The 19537-nt window shown below is 41.6% G+C and overlaps 1 protein-coding gene across 1 annotated transcript; it reads right to left on the bottom strand.

The window, feature by feature from the left end:
* Positions 1-1621: 1621 nt before the first annotated feature.
* LOC135496314 (probable arginine--tRNA ligase, mitochondrial) lies at positions 1622-19525 on the bottom strand. The gene is made up of 18 exons (XM_064785571.1): positions 19323-19525; positions 18300-18438; positions 12441-12651; positions 11645-11772; positions 11074-11213; positions 10417-10493; positions 9897-9996; positions 9252-9325; positions 8582-8688; positions 8062-8160; positions 7783-7843; positions 7528-7604; positions 6954-7084; positions 6154-6328; positions 5670-5765; positions 4863-4937; positions 3147-3213; positions 1622-2801 (listed from the first exon to the last, which is right to left on the bottom strand). The coding sequence occupies exons 2-18, from the start codon at positions 18419-18421 to the stop codon at positions 2715-2717; spliced, it is 1827 nt and encodes a 608-aa protein (XP_064641641.1). The 5' UTR covers positions 18422-18438; positions 19323-19525; the 3' UTR covers positions 1622-2714.
* Positions 19526-19537: the final 12 nt, after the last annotated feature.

The raw sequence follows: 19537 nt of genomic DNA on the forward strand, positions 1-19537 counted from the left end.
AAGCGAATATCTTAATGTTCTAAGAACCGTTTTGGCCGAAAGTAACATTATTTATTGTCACTCAATCTACGCAACAAAACATTCTGCAGCCAAGCTGTTGTACGTTTTATACTGTGAAATACTGGTCTCATCGCAACCTGAGTGTTGCAGCAAAGAGACCAATTGTATCACAACCAAGCCATACGTTGCAAGGATTGTAATATCACAACCAATCTGTATTTGGAAGTACTTTATCACAACCAAGCCGTATTTTGTGAAAATTGTTAGTACATGTACATGAAGCACCAATCCATATGTTATGAGGTCTGTACCACAACCAAGCCATATGTTGCGAGGACAGTATCACAACCAAGCCACATGTTGCGAGGACAATATCACAACCAATCAACATGTTGTGAGGACAATATCACAACCAATCCACATGTTGCGAGGACAGTATCACAACCAAGCCACATGTTGTGAGGACAGTATCACTACCAAGCCATATGTTGCAAGGACAGTATCACAACCAATCCATTGTTGTGAGGACAGTATCACAACCAATCCACATGTTGTGAGGACAGTATCACAACCAAGCCATATGTTGCTAGGACAGTATCACCACCAATCCACATGTTGTGAGGACAGTATCACAACCAATCCACATGTTGTGAGGACAGTATCACAACCAAGCCATATGTTGCGAGGACAGTATCACAACCAATCCATATGTTGTGAGGACAGTATCACAACCAATCCACATGTTGCGAGGACAGTATCACAACCAAACCACATGTTGCGAGGACAGTATCACAACCAATCCATATGTTGTGAGGACAGTATCACAACCAATCCATATGTTGTGGGGACAGTATCACAACACATCCACATGTTGTGAGGACAGTATCACAACCAATCCACATGTTGTGAGGACAGTATCACAACCAATCCATATGTTGTGAGGACAGTATCACAACCAATCCATATGTTGTGAGGACAGTATCACAACAAATCCACATGTTGTGAGGACAGTATCACAACCAATCCACATGTTGTGAGGACAGTATCACAACCAAGCCATATGTTACTAGGACAGTATCACAACCAATCCACATGTTATGAGGACTGTATCACAACCAAGCCATATGTTGTGAGGACAGTATCACAACCAATCCACATGTTGTGAGGACAGTATCACAACCAAACCACATGTTGTGAGGACGATATCACAACCAAGCCATATGTTGCAAGGACAGTAATATCACAACCAATCTATATTTTAGAAGGACTGTATCAGAACCAAGCTGTATGTAGCAAGGACAGTATCACAACCAATTTATATTTTCCAAGGGCTGTGTCACAACAAAGCCATATGTGGCAAAGGTGCATCACAACCAAGCAATTTCTTGCAAGGACAGTATCACAACCAAGCCATTATTTGTGAGGACATTTACTCAACAAATCCATATTTTGTGACCATCTATGCATTACAACCAATCTATCTGTGAAGACAGGTTCACAATCAACTGAATTATTGAGAGACGTCCTTGGAGAAATTGTTGTGAAAGACAAAATGCCTGGGAGACATGCTTAGAGTTGATAACATAAAAGACAAATTATGAAAGCTAGTTGTTTAATGTATCTAAATTTATGAGCAAGGGACATTTGACAACACTTCAGGTGAATTAACTTGGAGGCTCAATTCTCTTCTGATTCTGCACTATACTCTTAACATTGGACGGTCGAGGAGATTTCATGAGATTTGAGTAAGAGGACGTAGTTCCTCAAATTTCATTCATTGTCACCATATTGAAATATCGGTGCATGAACCCTTTGACTCTCCTAGCTGCGGTATGCACCCTATCAGTCATCACATTGTTTCAAATGGCTGTACACCGACCAACCTTGTCCCATTGGCCATATTAGACTCTTCGAGCTGAGGTCTGCACTCCATCACATTGTCTCCAGTGGCAGTATACTGACCCACTTCATTTCAAAGGCCATGTTTGACCGTCAATGTTTCACTGTCAATATCAATTTCCAAGACAATTTTTGACTGTTGACTCTCCAAGCCGAGGTCTGCACTCTATCACACCGTTTCCAGTGGCTGTACAGTGACCATATTCGACTCTTCGAGCACTGACCGACCTTTTTTATACAGAATTGATACAGAATCTCCCCTACACTAAGTCATCACACCCCAAGAGTTTCAGGTCTGTCACTTGGTTCTTGAGTTATGGGGTGGAATGCCAAAAACCAAGTTGGTGGATTGGCGGTCATCTTGGATTTCGGGTCATGTCCAAATCAACAGGGGACAGGTGTCCTCTACCCTAGATCAATCAGGCAACCTGTTCGACACTTCGAACTGAGGTCTGCACTCTATCACATTGTTTCCAGTTGCCGTTCACTGACCAACTTCATTCCAACGGCCATGTTTGACTGTTAATGTTCAACTCTTCTAGCTGCGGTATGCACCCCATCACATTGCCAGTGGCATAACACCCACTAACTTAATTCCATTGACCATATTGGACTCTCCAAGCTCAGGTCTGCACTCTAACTCATTGCCAGTGGCAGTACACCAACTGATTTCATTCCATTGGCCATATTCGCCCCTTCCAGCTGGGGTGTGCACCCTGAGGTCTGTACTCTTATCACATTATTTCCAGTGGCAGTACACGACCAACTTCATTTCTGTCACAATGTCTGACTTCCATAGTCGAAATCAGCACCCATCACATTGTTTCAAGTGGCTGTAGACCGACCAACCTCATCCCATTGGCAATGGTTATCCTACTGGCACGAAACAACTGCAGTCTAGACTAAAAGGAGAAAGGTAATTCGGGCATTAGAGGTCATCAAACTTAGTGGAACCAATCGTAAAATGTATGAAGAAGCTTTAAAGGCAGGCTGTAGGGAGGCAAGAGCCATAGATTATACAAGTTATTCGAAGTCACCAGTAGGGTCTCTCCCACCTGCTAGTACATTTTGAGCTCTCCCCAGAATTGAACACGCATCCTTTGGCGTGGCAACGAGAAATATTAATCACCAGGCTTTGAAGCTTTTGCATAGGAAAATGAAAGGAGCATATCACTAGATAATTCCTACGCAACCTCGCAAGTGAAGTCAACGGGAGTCGGAACGGTGCTCAACCTCTTCATTGTTACCTGAGCAACTTCATCACTGGGTGCGTTCTTCACTGGCAGAGCTCTAAAGGCGGCATTGGTTAAATTGCTGCGAACAAAGTACATGATAATTAGAAAAAATGAATGATAGGCATTTTTGAGAAGGGTTTTTTTATCGGTAGATTTAATCCCTTTCTTCCAGAGACAGGCCATGAAATTTTCACATGTGAATAAATGATAAATAAACAGATGACTGCAGCACGAAATTCCTTATGTCGCCACAAATGTGTGGTTTTGTAAAACTTGCATACATTCAAGCATTGTAGTTCTCTGGTGGCATACCTTGGGACGGAAAAAAGACAAGGTTGGTGACATAACTGACATTTGCCACCTCGTAACACCATCTTGATTTCAAGTCGTTTGGATACTCTTACAATGTTCTCCACAGGGTTTCCTAAGGTAGGGTGGTACCCTTGATTTTCAAGACGTTGTGCCAGTGTGCAACACAAGGTAGGGTGGCCAGCAATTTAAGGTAGAGTGGCCCTTAAGGAAACCTCTACAAAGTTCTAGAGCAAGGTAGGGTGGCTCTTCCAAGTTAGGGTGGTAAGCTGCCAAGGTAGGGTGGGCCACCCTGACAAATAGCCTTGTGGAGAACACTGGGTTTTCTCAAGGTAGGGTGGTACCCTTGATTTTCAAAACGTTTTTCCAGTGAGCGACACAAGGTAGGTTGACGAGCAACTTAAGGACGGGTGGCCCATAGAAACCCTCTACAACGTTCTAGAGCAAGACAGGGTGGCTCTTCCAAGTTAGGGTGGTAAGCTGCCAAGGTAGGGTGGGCCACCCTGACAAATGGCCTTGTGGAGAACACTGGGTTTTCTCAAGGTAGGGTGGTACCCTTGATTTTCAGAACATTTTTCCAGTGAGCGACATAAGGTAGATTGACGAGCAATTTAAGGTCGGTTGGCCCATAGAAACCCTCTACAACGTTACAGAGCAAGGTAGGGTGGCTGCTTCCAAGTTAGGGTGGTAAGCTGCCAAGGTAGGATGGGCCACCCTAACAAATGCCGAAATGGCCTTGTGGAGAACACTGGGTTTTCTCAAGGTAGGGTGGTACCCTTGATTTTCAGAACATTTTTCCAGTGAGCGATATAAGGTAGATTGACGAGCAACTTAAGGTCGGGTGGCCCATAGAAACCCTCTACAAAGTTCTAGAGCAAGGCAGGGTGGCTCTTCCAAGTTAGGGTGGTAAGCTGCCAAGGTAGGATGGGCCACCCTAACAAATAGCCTTGTGGAGAACACTGGGTTTTCTCAAGGTAGGGTGGTACCCTTGATTTTCAGAATGTTTTTCCAGTGAGCAACATAAGGTAGATTGACCAGCAATTTAAGGTCGGGTGGCCCATAGAAACCCTCTACAAAGTTCTAGAGCAAGGTGGGGTGGCTCTTCCAAGTTAGGGTGGTAAGCTGCCAAGGTAGGGTGGGCCACCCTGACAAATGGCCTTATGGAGAACGCTGGGTTTTCTCAAGGTAGGGTGGTACCCTTGATTTTCAGAACATTTTTCCAGTGAGCGACATAAGGTAGATTGACGAGCAATTTGAGGTAGAGTGGCCCATAGGAACCCTCTACAAAGTCCTAGAGCAAGATAGGGTGGTTCTTCCAAGGTAGGGTGGTAAGCTGACAAGGTAGGGTGGGCCATCCTGACAAATGACCTTGTGGAGAACACTGCCTTAACCTCCCAGAGCCTAGTTCTCAATACTCACACTAGGTGAAACAGATAGTGGATCACGACATAAGCTTCCAACTTTGAGTAAGCTTCATTAACGACCTCATCAAATCTGAAAGAAATAAAGCACAGTAGAACCTTGCATTATCACCATGTTCAGTGTAATCAGATACATATACTTTATGCTCAGTTTTAAACGACCAGTTCAACATGTGGTATGTCCAGCCCCTTTTCAACAATGGGGCAGTCATAATTTAGCATTGCTATAATGCTCAGGCCAAACCGGAGCATCGGCCCGCAGTGTGTAATCTATCTTTGCCGCTTATTGAAGAAATGGTGTCGATTACTAGTGATTGGTCAGAATACCAGATTGATGATCAGCCGGTTACGTTAAATCTGTCAATTCATTGCTGAACTAGCCAATCCAGACAGAATTCGTGCTTGACGACATGCCTCCATTCATGAATATAGCTATGCAGTATTATAAACGAGGATTGGGGCATGGCTAACGGATTGGTCGTTTAAAACCGAGAATAGAGTATGTCAGTTTTCCAGCCAGCACACTCCTCTTCCAGCTGCTTATCTGTTTTCTCAAGGCTGCGATGTTAAAATGACATGAGCAACATCATAGAGTAAAAGGTGCCTGGGCAGTCAATAGCTTGGTAACAATGGCCTTAATAACGCCTTTTGTCCTTTAAAAGGATAAAATTGTTGAGATTTATGTTTTTTCCGAAAGGGCAAGTGCAGAGACCATGTACAGGTGTGCAGACTGTGTCTGAATTTGTCACTTTGAATTATTCACATTGCTTTATATGACAAGAGAAATATGGTATTTCAAACATACCTTGCTATCTGAAGAAGCAGTGCTTGTGCTGTGGGCTGCTGGATGTGACTGGCATTCCAATCCCCACTGCTTTCAACACCACAGTTTTTCTCCAGACTGAAAAAATCAAATATCACTTTAAGAGTCGAATTGCTGATAGGGACTCTCCTATCTCACAGTACATCAACTCGAAACTATTCTCAAGTGTACAAGGAATATATTTATCATTGAATGAATTACTTGCCCTTGAATAGACACCAGATATAAGGAACCTTAGTCTTACGTCTCATTTGAATGACTGTGAAGAGCCTGAAATTTTGGTTCAGCTCATCCAGAAATACAATCGTGGGTTCTCCCTGCGATTGAACCCAGGCCCTATTGCGAGGTAGCCAGCAGTGTTAGCCACAAGGCTATGAGGCTCCATTCACAGTGGCAACCACTACATGAACTGAAGGAGCTTCTCCAAGACCCAGAAGAAGCCCTGAGGTGAATGCCGGGGCTTTACCTGCAGAGTCTAGCATGTCCGTATTGAAGGAAAACACCAGTCTGTCCAGAGTTCTCAAGCATACGGTCCCAGTGAAAATTATAACCTTTTTGCCTCTTCTCCCTCAGATCTTGAATGATAACTGCACTTTTTCCCAAAGTTTCTGCAACCTCATCCAGATGTGTTGCCTTTGTCGCTGAAGGAAGGACAAAACGCTATGATCGATTCAAGTGCAGGGAATGCTGTCCTTTACATCAGAGAGGCAGCCTGCTAAAACAGTTAAAGGCATGGTTCACTTGCTGCACGGCAAAAATACTCCACTGCTGTACTCCTTCATTATTTTACCTTCTTCGTTGTTTTCATGCAAATTATATACAGTTCCTTCGCTGTTTTCATGCAAATTATGAACAGTTACTTTTGCTAAGCTCATGCCCTGTTAGCGACGGCCCGAGTCTGGGCCACGTAGCCAAAATCAATGATGAGGATGGTGGTGGTGAAAAAAAAATTGTGTACTTTTTTACCTGTTATGCCATTTTGTGTACCTATTTTTCCAGTACCTTTTTTTCCGGTACCTTTATTTCCGGTACCTTTATTTCCTGTACCTTTATTTCCTGTACCTTTATTTCCGTACCTTTTTTCCTGTATCTTTTTTTCCTGTCCCTTCTTTTCCTGTGCCTTTTTTCCCTGTACCTTTATTACCTAGATTCGGTGGTGGTCACGTAGTCACAACCACCACCACCGGCGGCGATGATGATGATGATGATGATGATGATGACGCTGATGATGAAGATGATGACAATGATGATAATGATCATACTCACAAGGTTTGTTCTTCATTATCTCCAGCATCCTCTGTTTGGCCTCATCCAAGATGTCACTCAGGAAAACCACGTTTCCTCTTCTCGTACTCATGCCATGGACAACACCGAACTTCACATGCAGGTTTGGCTGCCTGAAGTGCAAATGACAATGCAATGGTGCTACCAGGGCAGGGTGCAAGGGTCCATCAGTGACCAAAATGCATTAGGGACCATTTATTTAGTACGCACACACAAGTTTATTTTTTTTTTTTGGTACTACCTCCCCTACCTGTACACAGATGTAAATCAGTCTCTGGCTAAAGGTAGAGTCCATCACAAGCTACTCATGTTTTTCACTTGGATGGGTCTTTTGTTTGTCTTGGCAAATACACCTAGAACAGGGAACCTTGATTTCCCATCTCATTCGAAAAACAAAGAAGTCTAGGATTGAGAACCTTGCTCAAGGACACAAAGACAAAAGAGTAGTGATCCATCCAGGAGTCGAACCCACCACCTCCTGATTATGACCCCGGAGCTATAACTGCTGCACCAATGGTTTCCCTGCGCAATAAAAGGGGTTAAGAAGATTTCTTACCTGTCAATCCAATCATGTTTTAGTTGGCGTAATATTTCCTTCATGCTCATGAAATGAAAATTCTGACCATTATCAACCTGAAAGGAGAGAGGCAGATATGATAAAATGAAAGGATGTGTCACTTAAGCCGTAAACCAAAAAAATTTCATACGTTGTCCCAAAAAAACTTTTCATAGTTTGTTCTTTGGCAGATTATGTATCGGTAGCTTTTACCGCAGAAACCTCATCCCCCCGTAGACATCTATAGACACCTACCACATAATGAATTCTATCAAAAGAATACTTCTTGTATCGCTCTAAAATGGCAGCCAAATCCCTGAAAATATGAATATAAATTTGTCTATTATTGTGTCCAACAATTGAAATGGCCATAACTGTCAACCATGAAATCCACTTGAGGAGGGCCGGAATTAATAATGTGGTTCAAATTTCTTGGTATTTAAAACACACATACAAAAGTAACACTTTCTCAAAACTACCAGAATGGCACTTGTACAAGATTCTTGCGAACACGTCTTCACTTATAACACTCACCTTGTTAAGTATAAAGTAGAACCGTCACTTTTGACGAGTGACGCCCTTTCCAACCTTCCATCAGGTCTTTTCATTGTGTTACAGTAACCAACACCATCTCTGAAAACAGAATCAAGCAAAATTACACCGAGATGGGGAAACCTTACGCACGTCAAATAACAAAGAACTCCAAGTAAAATTACACCGAGATGGGGAAACCTTACGCACGTCAAATAAGAAAGAATTCCAAGTAAAATTACACCGAGATGGGGAAACCTTACGCACGTCAAATAACAAAGAATTCGGAAATCAAAAAGCATACGATAATGGCAATTGAAAGGCTGAAGTTTGTTTGAAAAAATTTGTTCAGGCCAATGAAAATATGGTTCATCCAACTGCCAATTTACGCATTGAAATTTTTCTCTGAAGGAATCGCCAAAGTAAATAAGGTACAAAAATTTGAGTCTTTTAGTTTATTCCTCGGAAATGGGGATAGATAAAGACCATGATACGTGATGCTAAACCCTACCAGTGCGCTTACCCATCATATAACAATAAACCAGCCTCCTTCATCGCCTCCAGAACCTGCTGCGCTTTATCGACATACTTTGATTCACCATCGTAATCATCAAACGCAATGTTTAGCCTCTGAAAGTAACCATGATATCAAAGACAAATACTCCTCAAATGATATAAGCACACATAGCATTTGTGACCCCGCACATCAATCCAGGGATTAAGTCGCATTTTGGCCATATTGAGTTAAACATCTCTTCAAATCCCTTAGGCTTCAAGCTTCATTTTGGTACCACCCCAACTTCATTATCTTATTTGGTTACAAAGTTATGACTGTTTGAAAAACGGCATTTCAACATATTTCTCTATTAATTCCATTGCTTTTATCCTTTTTTTCACAGTACTTTCCAATGCGACTTTATCCCTGGTTTGATGTGCGGGGTCACATTTAGTTGTATGGTCCACTATTGGAGGCTTCAATAGGATAATCGGACTTTACATTACCCCGTTAGAATGGCACCAATAATCAAAATGTTATCAGCTACAACAGACAGAGAGAAAAAACCTCACAAATATCGAAATATCCATGATTTCGTGATCAACATCCACTTGCTAAAGTCTCATGAAATCTCCTAGACCTCATAATGTTTAGACAAGGCAAGAAACCTGGGTGATCCGTTAACCTGCTGACTTACTTTATAAATTTTTGTGTATTCCTCCAAACTTTTACTTCGAAATCTTTTCCAGAGTGTTGTGGCAGAGGGGTCGCCTAAAATAAGGAACAAGTGTGTTACTTCACAATGAAAGATACTTGGATCTATTGATAAACACAATAACTTTTGTTGTAGACGCTTGGGTATGCCTATCACGTCCTGCAGTTTTCACATGTGTTTTCATGTGTTTTCATGTGTTTTCACGTGTTTTCACGTGTTTTCACGTGTTTTCATGTGTTTTCATGTGATTTCAACAACAAACAGGACGACACCCCATCTTGCAGTACATCAAGTGTTTTTATACATCACATCATGATAGGCGCCATCTATTGGAGGTCAAAGAAGTATAGTGCTTAGGGAAGCGTGTCAAAATGTGCTTAAAGAAAGGGTATGTAGTCTCTACAGAGGCTTCAGCAAAAGGAGAGATACTCTACTGTTCATTCATATTTCTACTACGTTATTTCAGTGCCGCTGTTTTGAAAAACCTTCAATACACGTATGCGATCTGTTTGCCAGAGATCAAGATTTAATGTTCATTCTAATTTCAGTGCCGCTGTTTTGAAAATCCTTCAATACACGTATGCGATCTGTTCGCCACAGATCAAGATTTAACGTTCATTCTAATACCATTTTCCATATTGGTGAGTAAGAGTTTTGCCTCCTCCAACAATGGTGAGGTCCCCAAGTCTTCCTGTTCTGCCACTGTCCTGTTGGCTTGGACATATATCTGAAAACAAAGGAAAGATTTACGGATTTTGAGTGAAGACTGACATTTCACATGCTGCACTGGCTTGATTCACTATCACACCATTCTGCTCATAGGGGGACTGGTTTCTTCACGTTTTTATTTTTATTTTTTCCAAGTCACTTTTTTGAGAAAATTCCAGTCTTGAGCAAACATAGCAGGGAAATCAGTGGCACTGTAGTTTAAGTGCTGGGCTTATAATCATACGGTTGTCGGTTTGACTCGTGGAAGGATCACCTGCTTTTTCATCTTTGTGTCCTTGAGCAAGACACTTAGCAAGAAAATTACTTCGTCAGCTGACCTCTAGGGTTGTCGGTGCAATAGATGGGATGATTGCAAGGATTGTAATTACACTTAAAGTGGTGATACCTCTGACGGAAAATGCACAAGTCCGATACTTACGTGAAAGAGATGGTGAATAGGGTCTTTCTCAAACTCTGCTTCACTTCCCCAAAGTTTGTAACCAACACCAAGAAGACCTGACAATGAACACATAGGAGTTATATAGGGACGAGGTTAGGTATCACAGGCCAGGTGACTAATTAGTCCAGTAAATTTAGACCAAAAGGAGCTGGTGTGCGTAATGGATGGATCCAGTACAGTTCTGTGATCAATCTCTTTTGCAGGGCTTCCTGAGAGTTTGGTGGAAGACGGATGAAGGCCAGCACATGTGCTCTGACGTCATCCAGACCCTTGTGTCCCGGGGTGTTGAAGTGTCTACCCACAGTGTCATCTTTGTTATTCTTTGTGATGTTTCTGAAGTGCTCGCAAAGTCGTGCACAGTAGTTTCTCTTGGTTTGACCCACATAGGAGTTAGTTGAACACATAGGAGTTAGTTAGAAATGGCGAAAAAGCCAAACAAATCCAAAAGAAGGCGCAGCAAGTCATTGCCGGAAATGTCAACAGTGGTCAAATCTGCGATAAAATATTCCTAGTTGGATTTCAATAGGTATTTAAACCAACCTATCAAAAGCACAACATGACGGTGTGAAGAAAAATGATGTCATCGCTGGATGCTTTTTTAACATTGTCTTCCTCGGCACTGAGGTGAACACTTACCAAATTGCAAGCCCCAATCTCCAAGGTAATTGATTTTGATGACATGATTTCCGAGCGCTTGGTTGATGTTTGCTATAAAGTTTCCAATGATGGTTGATCTTAGGTGCCCGGCATGGAATGGTTTAGCTATATTCGGGGAGCTGAAAAATAGAACTCATACAGATAGTCGCTGCAATAAGTACAGTGGGACCTCCCTTAATGGACACCTCTCTATTAAGGACAACCTCTCTACTAAGGACACTAGTTTTGGTCCCAAATTGGTTGTTTCCATTCAATTTGACCTCTCAAATCACCTCTTTAATAAGGACACCACTTGTCGGTCCCAAGGGTGTCCTCAATAGAGAGGTTCTACTGTATGTCGACACTGTGTAAATATTTACACCTAGGACAGAAGCTATTTGAATCTTATCTAAATTTCAAAATATTTCATCATTTTTTGGCACTCACAAAATTTATTTTGGTCTTTCTAATGAAGAATTTCTTTCTCGGAATTTTCATTTTTGCAAATCTTGGTTATTTATTAAAAATAAAATGCCCTGCAAACTTTTGTGGTTACTAAATGTGCACAAACCTGAATTCTACAGCGACAGTTTGTCCTGGGATGTTTTCTGCCAGTTCACCACGTTCTTTGGTAAATAGGTGGTAATCACTTGAGAAGCCATAGTTTTCTCCTTTCTCATGTACATCACGAAGAACAGTCTGAAATAAGAGCAAGGTTTAAAGTGATACTATGATGTGATTTACAACTTTGCGGAAATACGTCCGTTTTTAATTGTTGATCACAAATGTAAAGCTCAAATTTTCTATTTTTGATTAGATTTATTATAAAATCGCTGAATGTAAACCACCGCGACCGCGAAAATGTTCATGTTGTGACGTCATCAACGAAAACAGCATCGAAGCGAGTCGTCCGGGCGGGACTAAACCATCAATTTCTAGAAAATGTGCATTTCGATTCGAAAACCTTACCAATTTATGAGAAAGTGACGTAGTCATTTGTCAAAAACAGCTAAAACATTATATGGTGAAAATTTAACACGAGTTACCCTTTAAAAGAAGTGGATTCGCATTGCAAAGTCCAAGTCAAATTCCAAATCTGTGACTCAATCTAGGCATATGATTAACAATGAGAAAAAATAGCTTGGTAAGACATCTGTTTTTTACTACTTTAAACTACACCAAGCTTTATGATGTGTAGCTTGATGGTCTCAATAGTTACTGGGGTCACATCACTTTTGATGGAGACCACATTAGACTACTGAAACAGGCCAAACTTCCCTCGGTTTGATACCAGGTTGCTAACAGGCAAGCTGCTTATCAGTGAAATTCGCACAGTCAATAAGCCTACGAAACGAAGAACTAATTACCTCTGTGAAATGACCAGGGTCAAACCTGAAAAAAATTGACTTCTTCTGTGAATCAAATGTCGTTGTAAGAGTCTTTTCTTTTGAGTTCTCGTCTAATAACAGGTGAGGGGGGTTCTGGCAAAGCTGGGCTACTTCATTCAGTCCACTAGCACCAAGGATGGAGTTTATATCTCTAAATTTGAGCTGGAGGTGTGCCACATCTGTATTTGATCTGAAAGAATGAAAAAAATGAGGGAATTTGAGCTGTCCTTCCAGTTAAGCTGTTCTGTGGAAATATGTCAATCATTAATCCCTTCTTTGTGTGAGACAACTGTTCTAGGGACTATCGATCCTACCAAGTATGGATTAAATCTATACTTGATGATCCTACCAATACCACTTTATCGAGTTTTATGTTATGTCTTTGACTTATGCTTCAATAGCTCACATACTGCATAAGGCTACATGTTTTTTATTTCTTGGTTTACGGGAAGAGCTTTTAAAAATGTATGGTCGGGTGGTCGAAATAAAATAAAAAATAAAAATAACCCAAATAGCTATGTATGATCGGAAGAAATAAAATTACCCAAATACTGCTGGAATCAAAGTTCACTTTTTTTCAGAACAAGGCGCAATGTCTTAGTCGGGGCTATTTCCCTCATCTAGATGGCTGATAAGTTGTGAAAGTGCACAAACATTGGTTATCACACTGCTCTATACAGTGGATTTTATTTTATTTCTCATTATTTTATCTTATTATGATGGGTCGGGCGGAAAATAAAATAAAAAATCGATGATTTTCAGATTTTATTTTTTTTCCAAAATCCAAAAAAAGCATGTCGGTCGGTCCCGTAAACCAAGGAATAATGAAATGGCCAGGGCCATTGTGCTCACCTCATGTGGAGGAAAGATGGATAAAGAGCATGGTCTTGTGTCATGTAGTGTTAGGTTTGATGTAGGTCCAAGCAATTACAATTTCCCCAAAATGGCCAATTTACAGTACATTCGACCTCTGTGACCTTGAAAAGTAGGTCAAATCAAAGAAGACCCGGGTGACACATTGAATGGTTGTTAGAATTAGATGTACCTATGATATAAAATTGGTGCCAATCGGGCAAGTCATTACTAGGAATAATGGCATTTTGAAGAATTTAGGATTTGGCCCCCTCCCTGGAGGCCAAACGGCAAATCAGATCGCACCAAACTTCGGTACCTGAGATCACCTGACCAAGGGGTACATGTGTACTTAATTTTTAAGTTTTGTTATTTAGTGACGCGCTGAGTGGAGCTGCTCCTTCTACCTCTCTTACAAACTTCACTTTTTTACCTAATTCCGTTTTAATTCATCATAAACAATTGTACCATCTTATTCGTGAACAACATAGGACCGTGTTTACGATATCACATGCCGATGGGACCATTCTGGCTATGTTTTATTCTAGTTCTTCTTCTTGGACTAAGAACTGAGCCAGGACCTACAAAAGCCTCCATTAGTCCCGTGTACATTGTTGTACAGTATACATGTTTACACAGAATGGACAGTGCTAAAGTACACACCATGTTTATGCCAAGGGACTTGAAATCGTTTCGGACCAGTTCACATGTGTCAGTTTCAGACCAATTGAAAAAGACGCTCATTGACCATGGTATTCATCGGTATAAGACCAGGAGATCAAAGAGGGCAGGAATTCGTCTAAGTGGATTACGACCACGAGCCATTCAATCGAAAACAAATCCAGCTAACCTTATCCAAGTTCCAATAATGCCAGAAAGGAAATGTGTCCAGGCAAAGGTAATTCTTTTGAATGCCAGATCAGTACGTAACAAAGCCATTCAAATCAGTGAGCATATCATTGAGCAAGGTGCTGATCTTGCATTTTTCTCTGAGACTTGGCTTCAGGAGCAATTAGACAATTCAATCACTAAGCAGCTGACCCCAGAAGGTTTCTCGTTTATCAATAGCCCACGAATCAAAGGGAGAGGTGGTGGTTTAGGACTCTGTTACCGTGACAGTCTGAAAGTGACACAGAGGAAGTTACCGACACCATTCGTGACGTTTGAATGCTCAAAATCATTGATTCGATCGGACCCTACACCACTGCTTTGTGTCGTGATCTATCGTCCTCCGTCTCGTAAACACACGGTCAACAACTTCCTTGATGAATTTGAGCAGTTGGTGACTGAGATATCTGTGGCTAAGGAACGGCTATTGATCCTCGGGGACTTTAATATACATGTAGACAAGGACCTTCCCGAGGTGAGACGGTTTAAGGATATTCTTCACTCTCACAATCTTTCACAACTTGTGACGTCGCCAACCCATAAGCATGGGCACACCCTAGACCTGGTGATAGTCAGGGATGAGGACAGAATTGTGAATGATGTCACGGTTTGCAATCACGAGTTGTCAGACCACTTCACCATTGGAATGGTGCTTAGTCTCTCCAAGGTCAATGTCGAACTTGTGAAGTCTTATCGCAAATACCGATCCGTCAGTCCAAAAGAATTGGGAAGTGAGATCTGTGCAGAATTTGCCAAGTGTAAACCAAGGAATTCAGTGAATGAAACGGCAGAAACGTTAAACAACGCAATTGTGTCAACTCTTGATCGAAAGGCACCCCTTAAAACGCAACGTATAACAGCAAGACCCAATAATCCTTGGTTCAGTGAGAACATCGCCATAGCATGGAATCTTCGGAGGCAGCTAGAGAGAAAATGGTTTTCATCCAAACTCGAGATTCACAGACAAATGTTTGTGGCACAACGGGAGTGTGTCGTCAATCTTATTCGAAATGCAAAGAAGGACTATTACGAGGAACGACTTAGCACAGGAAACCTCAAGGAGACATTCAATGTGATTAAAGAGCTCACTAATGATAGTGACTGTCACCTTCCATTGGGCGACTCATCTGTTGTGGCAAACGATTTTGCAACCTTCTTTAGTGAAAAGATCATCAAGATCCGTACGAACCTTGACAATGTGGTGCCAACACATGCACCTTCAGAGATTTCTGAACAAGCTTTCTCAGGAATTCCACTTGACTGTTTCACTCCAGCTACTGAAGACGAAATGAAAAAGATCATTTTGTCCATGGCTACTAAGTCATGCGAAATAGATCCTATCCCCACATGGCTCCTAAAAAAGACCATTGGGGACCTTCTTCCGATTTTAACACTTGTAGTCAATGAATCAATGTCAAGTGGGACTTTCCCAGAATGTTACAAAAAGGCTCGTGTGCGCCCGCTTCTGAAGAAACCCTCTCTAGACCCTGAGGTATCGTCAAATTACCGTCCAGTATCAAACCTTCCTTTCATGTCAAAAGTTGTTGAGAAGGTTGTGTCAAAGAGGCTGTCAGATCACTTTGACACAAACAGGTTGTTTGATCCAATGCAGTCAGCATATCGAGCTAAGCATAGCACAGAAACTGCCTTGCTTAAAGTTCACAACGATATTGTCCATGCCATGGATTCTAACAAAGCTGTTCTGTTTGTGGCACTGGATCTGTCTGCTGCTTTTGACACACTGGACCACCCAATTCTCCTCAAACGTCTTGAGAATAGATTCGGGGTTACCGGATCAGCATTGCAGTGGTTCAAATCTTATCTCACGGGGAGGTCACAAGAGGTGACGGTGAAAGACGCTGTATCAGATAAGGTTCCCTTACTTTTTGGAGTTCCCCAGGGTTCTGTACTGGGCCCTCTCTTGTTCACTGCATACAACAGTCCTCTTGGCGACATTATCCGATCATTCCTCCTGCCATATATACTGTTTGCTGATGACAGTGGTCTCTACATTATCTTTGATCCAACTAACCCAACCGTGGTGCAAAATGTTATTTCGAGCCTTACACTATGTGTTGAGTCAATTAAGGAATGGATGGTGAGAAACAAACTGAAATTGAATGACAGTAAGACCGAATTTTTCCTTGCATGTGTAAAGAACCTACAGAAGTATGTGTCTGATCTGAAATTGAAAATTGGCGATACTGAAATTGAGCTGAGTGATACCATCAAGATTCTAGGTGTAACATTTGACAGAGAAATGTCCATGAAAACGCATGTTAACAATGTATGCCGTGCGGCAAATTTCCATCTCTATCGTATAAGCAAGATAAGATCTTTGCTCAGTAAATCAGCAGCAACAAGTGCAGTGCGGACCTTAGTTGTCTCGCGGTTGGACTACGCAAATAGTCTGCTATATAACATCTCTGAGGCCAATGTGCGTAAGCTTCAACTGGTTCAAAACTCGGCAGCTCGTCTCGTCACTAGGGTGTCCAGAGGGGATCATATCACTCCGGTTCTGAGCGCACTCCACTGGCTTCCTTTGAAAGCAAGGCTCGAGTACAAGGTTAATCTAATGGTCTACAAATGTCTACATACGCACCAAAATATCTCGCAGACTGCTTGGAAGTTTACAAACCCTCACGCTCCCTGCGGTCAAGTACAATGGGTCTGTGTAAGGAAATCCGCACAAACCGGGTGATAGGCTCCTCTGCATTCGCAGTGGCGGGACCAAAGCTATGGAATGAGCTTCCAAATAGTGTTCGTGGCCAGAGTACCCTGGGTCGTTTTAAAACTGCACTAAAAACTCATATTTTTAAGAAATTCTTTTGAATCCTTTGCACGTTTTCTTTAGTAATGACTTTTATTCTATCATGTATTAATGTTATGTTTTATTATAAATTGTAAAGCGCTTAGAAGTTTTAACAACGTTAAGCGCTATAAAAATGTTTTTAATAATAATAATAATAATAATAATTTGTGATCAATAGTCATTGCAGTTAAGAAACGTGCCATAGTTACGGCCCGACGGCGAATTTACGCCATTTGACCTCTGTGACCTTGACAAGAAGGTCAAATTAAAAACCTGTGTGACATATACTGTATGGTGGTTAGATGTACCCATGATATCAAATTGGTGGCAATCGGGCAAGAAGTTAAGGAATAATCACATTTTTAAGGTTTTTGGATTTTGCCCCCTGGTGGTCAAGTGGTGAATCATATTGGACCAAACTTCAGTCCCTGAGATCACCTGACTAAGGGGTAAATGTGTACCAAATTTGGTATCAATAGTCATTGCAGTTTAGAAACGTGCCATCATTACATCCTAACGGCCAATTTACACCATTTGACCTCTGTGACCTTGAAAAGGAGGTCAAATCAAAAACCCGGAGGATATATGATGCACCTTTGCTAGAAGTACCTACCATATTTTTTCAAAATTTCCCGACTACTATTAAGGGAGATATTGCATATTTTCACTTTTAACGTTTGGCCCCCTGGTGGCCAAACCATGAAACGAATTGGACCGAAACTTGGTCTCCCAGGTGTCATTACATAAGGGTACATGTGTACCAAGTTTCAACTCAATAGCTCTAACAGTTACGAAACGTGCCCTGCTAACGGACGACGGACGACGACGACGACGACGACGACGACGACGACGACGGACGACGGATGCCACGGTATGGGATAAGCTCACCTCTGCTAAGAGGTGAGCTAAAAAACATGTGGCCTAACGGATAACAGCAGGAAAACATTTTCAATCATCACGTCTCAGTCGACACAGCAAAATGAATCTCTAAATACTCTATTTGAGGACTCTGAATCAAAACCACAGTCGGCAGAAGTTGGAAAGAAATGTTGGGGTTTTTTGTATCCAGTTACATATCCGCATTGAGTAGTAATCAAGGTAAATGAGTATTCACCAAGGCATACATGTTCATGTACATGTGTAATTGGATACAAAATCAAATTTTGTCGATTGGGACACTGATGAAATAGTCCTCAAAAGAGTCAGAGGAGTATCAGTAGCATTTCCACATCTGACCACATCAGAACTCTGTTAATTTTAACCCCCAAGCTTCAAGATGCACTTACTTGACGTTTTTGGTAGTTATTTCTAGCGATCGAGCAAGCTTATCCTTTCTTAACCCATTGACTGCCCTGCCAGTATTTGTAAACAACCACGAGGCCACAGCTCTCCTCAAATTATGAATCATAGTCCTTGTAGCCAACTCTGAAAAATTGAGAAGTTTATTGGACATGAAATTTTGGCAGGGATCCAGAATTTTACACATAGGTGACCCATCACACTAAATCAGGTATCGAGGAGGCCTAGGCCTAATATCACAGACAATGTATAAAAATTATGTTAATTTTGGTCCAATTCCAGAAAATGACATAATAAGCCTCATATAATCACCATAGTATTCTGTCAGTCAATTTGGCACAATGTTGAACATAGCATTATAATCGTTGACTTTTGGCTAACAACGCTTGATCTGCAGAGAGAGATTTCAGACAAATAACTACATGTACATGTATTTCCAATCAGATTTGAGTCCTCTTGATGCATAAGGTGTAAGTTTACATTACTTAGACTGCATGGGAAAGAAATGTTTATATTAGAATTTTATTCATGGCTCATGCACTGTCTCGAGTCTGTCTCAGTGTCTGTATGCTGTAATTCCACTCTCTGGTCCAAAAAATATCAAGTATCGTCACAAATTTCATTGTGCCCCGACTACTCTATAGGCCGAGTCAAAAGACGTCTACGACTACATGCCATGGTGATGGTGTTGACTATAGGCCATTTTCCAGATACGCTGGTACAACCTAGGGTCCATCCAAGGCAATGCCTCTCGAGCCATTGTCTGGCGTCTTTTAGTTTTACCGTCATAACCGTGAAGATCTATTGTTAATTGTAAAGACGGTTTGTTGGTCTGACCCTAGGTGGTACTGGTGTCTGGCAAAGGGCCTATTCAAAGCAAAAAGATTTTTTTTCATGGTAAGTTGAGCTGCCTGTAGAAGTTGGCAGTGGGCAGTATTTACTAGGCATTCTGGGCCCGGGGGCTATTTCCGGACATTTCGCATAGTCAGTACACACGAAATTGTCCTTACAATTGTCGGATTTCTAGAAATTGTCTTCCTCGGCCATGTCAGCAGCACTTGCATCTATATTTCACAGAATGCAAGGTCGTAGATTTGGATAAGGGCCTACAAATCTGAATTTAGGGAAGAAGAAACTCTCGCTCATCAATAAAAACCGCAGGTTCTTCCAGCTCTCCTGCTACAATTATTTTCGTGTTCATGTAGGCACCGCAGTGCCAATCAGT

This window comes from Lineus longissimus, chromosome 11 (assembly GCF_910592395.1).
Source record: "Lineus longissimus chromosome 11, tnLinLong1.2, whole genome shotgun sequence".
NCBI classification, from domain to species: domain Eukaryota; kingdom Metazoa; phylum Nemertea; class Pilidiophora; order Heteronemertea; family Lineidae; genus Lineus; species Lineus longissimus.

Coding starts and splice junctions, on each gene's coding strand:
- LOC135496314 (XM_064785571.1), bottom strand. CDS start 18,421: ATGATTCATAATTTGAGGAGAGCTGTGGCCTCGTGGTTGTTTACAAAT. Junction 11,214..11,644: donor ACTGTCGCTGTAGAATTCAG/GTTTGTGCACAT, acceptor TCTATTTTTCAG/CTCCCCGAATATAGCTAAAC. Junction 4,938..5,669: donor CTGCTTCTTCAGATAGCAAG/GTATGTTTGAAA, acceptor TATTTCTTTCAG/ATTTGATGAGGTCGTTAATG.